The following is a 5,767-nucleotide window of genomic DNA, read 5'->3' on the forward strand; positions in this document are numbered from 1 at the left end:
GAAGTGCCGCCTCATGAATGGACCTCTTCCACCCTGTTTCGGGCCACTGGATAAAGGATCCACATCCACATCAATATCAGCTACAGCTCTCCTAGAGACCTTGCTCCTTGTCTTCACCTCAGCTTTAAATGAAATTTTGGTGCACATAGGGCAAGGAGGGTCATATCTGTCTGTTTCTGATGTTATGCTCTCTAAGCAATCAGCGTGATACACATGACCACATATGAGAACCGCACCTACTGGTAGTTCATTTGTAGAGACTATCCTCTGACCACTCCATGGAGATTTCTCCTCCAATAGCTTTGAGCATACTCTGCAAGTGTTGAGATCAGATGAGGTAAATGATGATCTTGATATATTGGTGTTGGCTGAGCTAGATGTATCGCTGTCTAAGGACCACCGTTCTCTGTTTGAAGAGGTCGCAACAAGCTTGGTGAATGTTCTCATTGACCAGCTATCTGAGGAGCCACCATGATATCCTCCAGCAGACGAGCCATCTGAGCGTCGAGTTTTTCTGGAAGGATATGGGTGTGATTGAAGAGAGCAGCTACGAGAAGATGAAGCTTCTGCAACTTCGGATGGTGAGGAAGAGGAAGTAGAGATTGAGGATTTTGTATCTGAAGCACTTGGTTTCACTGAGGACGTAACAGGATCCTTCTCCTATTTGAGGTTAAAAAAAAATCATATGTTACAATGGTAAAATGCCAATATAAAAATATACATCATAAAGATCTCATGAGATCAATCTTATTTCAACGGACCTCAGTAGTAAATTTGCTCCTTGTGAATTTATCTGTTACAAGCATAAAACATTAGAGAGAGCAGAAAGAAAGAAATAATAGCGTGAAAGGAGAACAATTTTGTTAAAAGCTTAACAATACTACATGCAAGAGCAGCATATAACTTATACAGCTTGATCTGAAAGTAATAATCAGTAATAGAATATATGAACGATGAATAGGCACTAAAAATAAAAGGTTTTTCTTTTTTATTTTCCTGTTGTTGTTGTTGCGTGGTACTAGTTCATGAATGATATTGCTATCCAATCTAAACAAGGTATGGTAGCATTATACAATCTAAATAACCAGTGGATTTGTGCTGAAACTTTATGGCGATGGGGGGAAAAGGCACATCTCAAGCAAAGAGGAAAAGACGACACAAATAAAAACAGTAATGATATTTATCAATATAATAAGAATAAAACATGAAGATTTAGATGAAATGAAAAAGATGATGGAGAAAAGGCCAAAAATTGACTGAGTGTTGACAAATCACTCAAGAAGTCATCCATTTCTGCTGAAGAATCAAGAAAGAGGATGAACCACAGTCATAAGAGTTACGACAGGACATGCAAGAAAGGTCCACAGGTGAAAAAGCAAAATAGAATTCCATATATGACAAAATCAAACGAAAGTTTGATATCAAAACTAAGAAATTTGTTCTAAATGCTGCTGATATAGTTAACGGTGCACTTCAATAAACTTTGCATGGAAATATCGTATAACCTAATTGTATTCCAGCATAAAGCCAAGGACTTCCGAGAGAAATTTGAGGTAACTCTGATAGAGGGCATTGCATGATAAAAGGCATCGTCTTCCATTTTCAAGCACTTCCTTTAGGATATATACCAAAGATATTGAAGTACAAGCTACACTACCTAAATACATGTGGAAATTTCTACGGTGGATTCATATCATAGACCTGAAGACTAGAAATAGACCCCCAGCCATAATTTCTGGTTACAACTTATGTCAGTGATGTCACATTATTATACTAAAATAAGAATAGTTCACTGAACGATATAGCACAAAAGAAAGGAACAGGAAAAAAAATTTACCGGGATTGACTGATCTAGAGCTTCCGGAAATTCCTACTTCCTTCTGCCCCTTGAGGGGCTGAATATTAAGTGACGGGCTCCCTCCATCTGAAAGACCTTCAGTTTCTGTGGTGCCTGAACTCTTACTTTCAGAGCCAACATGACCACTTCTATGTTGAGAAAACCGAGAAGGGTTCTCCATGATATCCTCTATATGAGTCCGATTGTCCCATCGAAAGCTCCACGATGGTGAATGTCTAGCATTCCTATAACTAGAAAGTTCACGACTACCCCTATCTGGCAAGGGTTTTTCTCTCGCAGCCACACAACAATTAGCCCCCATCTTTTGTTTATATAAAGGGAAGTGAAAAAAAAAATGAACAGCCTATCTTAGTAAAATGAGTATTTACAAAACAGAATCCTAAATTCTCCAATTTTCATCTTGGAAAGATTCTAAACTGAAACCACAGACCCGCTTTCTCCAACTTATTCCTGTAAAAACACAAATTTACTTATAAGCTTCTACAGATGGACAACTATACCATAAAATCCATCATACGATGAGCGAATACTAGAAAAACATTGATAGAACACAAGGCAACAGAGAAACCCCATATTTAGAGACAGACTCAGACTGCAAAAGTCTGAAAACTTTGAAGGCAAAGAATTTTAACCTTCTTTTCATTTTCCATGGGGGGAACAACTCAAGAAAACTTTCTTGTAGAAAAGACCATATAGAAACCTATTAATCACCCACAAACATGATCAATGATGTATGACAAGAGGCCTACAAAATATAACCTTTTTTTAAAGATGTGAAATGACATCAATTACACCAAAACTACAACTAAACAAGAGAACAAGCATGAAAGGTAGAGAAGAGGTTGTTCTACCTAATATGGAACCATAAAATTACCTCACAATAGCAATGCTGCCTATTATGGGTAGGCCAAACTAATAGAAAATACACTCAAAATACACAATTATAGCACATAACATAAGTCTTTTTCATGCTACCAATGAAAGTAGTTCAAAATTTTGCAAATAAATAAATAAATAAATAAATCAAAATGTTAGACATTTCTCATAAGAATAATGATAAAAATCTCAGCTGCCAGATATAACAAGTAAACAATTATAATAAAATGGTGAGCAGTTACTTTTTATCAAAAGGTCTCAAAAAATATGATCTAAATCAGGGGAAAAGATCTTCTTAAATGTCCTGCAAAAATCAGAGCGCGTCATTTAGCAACATTAAAATACTGGTATATCGCCAAAAAACAAAATTTCTCGGTTGAATTCCTTGAATAAACAAAATTTAAAGCTAAAGGTCATAAATTGCAAAATATCCACAACCCCCTTAATCACTCACCCAATAATCCTCCGGTGGCTAGATTTCATCCAACCGCCGAGAGAACATAGCACGGTTAATTGAAAGAGAAAGGTGGTTCTTTTTCTTTTTGAGCTCCTAGGGTTTCGATTTTGTGATTTTTAAGGGTTTTCCTCGAGGGAGAGGGAGGGTTTAGGGATTTTTAATCGCATCCCTTTTTTCTTTTTCTTTTTTTTTTCTCTCTCTCTCTCTCTGACGAGTGGCGAGTACATCTCAGTACGGTTTTTTCCATATTAGTCCCATTGAAATTTGCTTATTAGGGGTGTGAATGTAAAGATTGCAAGTATAAGAAAAAAAGATTTAATTCTAATGGTGATTACATCTCTCTCATAGATATACTCTTTCCTTGATAAGCTCAAACAAAATAAATTGAAACTATTTTAAATAAAACATTTATGGTGGTCCAAATGACCAATTCACAAATACAATGGCGTCTTAGTGTGAACCTTTGAGCTTGTAAATCATTGTCAGTAGACTAATTTAGATTTCACATGAGCAAGTTACGGCCACTGAATTATCGTTAGAGAACTATAAATTTTATTTTCTCTATTTAACTAATTTTATTTGGTATAAAGAACGTGTGCGAATTACTCACTTCTCATATATATCAAATGATGCAATATGTTTCTTGTCAGGGTAATGCAAAATATTGTAGACCAACTATAAGTATAAATCGAGAAATAGAAACTATCAAAACTAATATAACTATAATATTTATTGCCTAAATTTTATAAGGTGGAAAGATTGAGCTCGGGGGGGAGACTCTTCCTCTTTATAGTCTTCTATTGATTTACATTACCATTTTATTTCGAAGCCAAAAAAAAGGACTTAACGTGTAAAATAAAAAGTTTTTATTGTTACTTGTTATAACGGTGCGCGGGAGCAACCAAACAGATTTTCACACGTAGAAAATAATAGTCCCAATTAAAAAAACAACCAGCATATATCCACCCAAAAATGTCCCCACCAGAATGGGTCCCGCTTATCTGAAGGCATAAACTTTTGAATGATATGGGTGCAAGTATCGTCGCTTTGGTGCTTCTGGCAAGCAAAGGCAAGAATATATCTAAGTATTCGCGGTGAGCTCACCTCTCTACCAGCCAAGCTTTATAATTTTCTTTGCACCTAAACCCTCTATTTATTAACACAAATCAAAAGTAGGCGTAGAAATGAATCGCGACGAATAATAAGATGTTTGCATTTGAATTTCTTTAAAACTTTTGAATTTAAATTATAATTCAAGTATCCATTTTTGAAGTTTTTTAGACTTGAATAGTTGATCATTAACAAATATTCATGAATATTCAAAAGTATTTATCGCGTATTAAGGTATATATAATTTACTAAAGAATTTGATTTTCAAATAGTATTTTTTAAATTCATAATTGATAAGTAGGCATTTACAGCTATGACGTGCATAATGTAATTCAAACATTCATTGGAAAATTGAAATTATAGGACTCCTGGGTCTATTTGCTTAATTAGTGCCACCAGCGATTCTTGAATCCGAAGAGGATTAATTGGGGGGTTTTGTCTCTCTCACTCATATAAACCAAATGATGAACAACTCCATTCCTCAGTTTTTTAAATTAAAAAATAACTATTTAATTAGTCATGTTGTTCATGCACTCATATTTCCGAATATATCGTGCGGTTGAGTATGTGCGCATTATTCATCACTATTTTATTAATGTGACGTGAATATGTAGTTCAATTTGAAAACTACTTATACACTTTTTTATTAATCATTTTTTTTTCCTTGCACGTATCATTGCAGCCGATGGAATATAAACATATGAGGTCAACAGGAAAGGAAAGATCAATAATTGACAAAACCAATAATATTTTATTGAATATACTCCTTGTATAATGAAGTTACATAAAATAAATTCTTCTCATGAATAGAAAAGAGAGCGACCTTTACATTTTTTTTCTAGCATTTGGTTAGAAATGCAACTTTATGTATAAGAAGAAATTTGCAAAATAGACATCTTTTTTGCCAATAGGTTAAAAAGAGGTTGATTTTGCAAAACAGACCATTCGAAACATACGTGACTAGTAGTCCCGTATGATTTAATGGGGGATTAAAACATACATGACTACTAGTCCCGTATGTTTTGAATAGTCTGTTTAGCAAAATCGACCTCTTTTTAGCCAACAGGCCAAAAAGATGTCTATTTTGCTAAATATTTAGCAAAACGGTCTGTTTTGATAAATATTTAGCAAAATAGGTCTATTTTGCAAATTTTTCCTATGTATAAATGCATGTATTCTAGGCAAGAGGACGAATCTGCATAGTCCAGTAGCTAGGTATATATAATTTTGATGGTTTTCCTCCTTTAATGAAAAATTGGCAGTTTACAAAAAATCATCACATAGCAGTTAAAGAGAAGCCCAAAGACACGTGTAAATTAGTTAAAATTTAGAAATAATTACTCTACTTTTCAATTAGTTAATTTGCAATTGTAATTGTTTCTAATTATATTTTAGGAAAGGATAATATATCGACCTATCAATATTTCATCAATGTTGAATTTGAAATTCTAATTAATTCTAATTAA

The 5,767-nt window shown here is 34.2% G+C and overlaps 1 protein-coding gene across 1 annotated transcript; it reads right to left on the minus strand.

Moving 5' to 3' along the window:
* LOC109845121 (suppressor protein SRP40-like) lies at window positions 7–2,908 on the minus strand (the record flags this gene model as incomplete). Its single annotated transcript, XM_020414334.1, has 4 exons — window positions 2,491–2,908; window positions 1,838–2,308; window positions 762–793; window positions 7–660 (listed from the first exon to the last, which is right to left on the minus strand). Coding segments are annotated over exons 2-4 (1,008 nt in total), but the record flags the coding sequence as incomplete, so codon positions are not given.

The sequence above is a fragment of the Asparagus officinalis genome, chromosome 6 (genome assembly GCF_001876935.1).
Source record: "Asparagus officinalis chromosome 6, Aspof.V1, whole genome shotgun sequence".
NCBI classification, from domain to species: Eukaryota; Viridiplantae; Streptophyta; class Magnoliopsida; order Asparagales; family Asparagaceae; genus Asparagus; species Asparagus officinalis.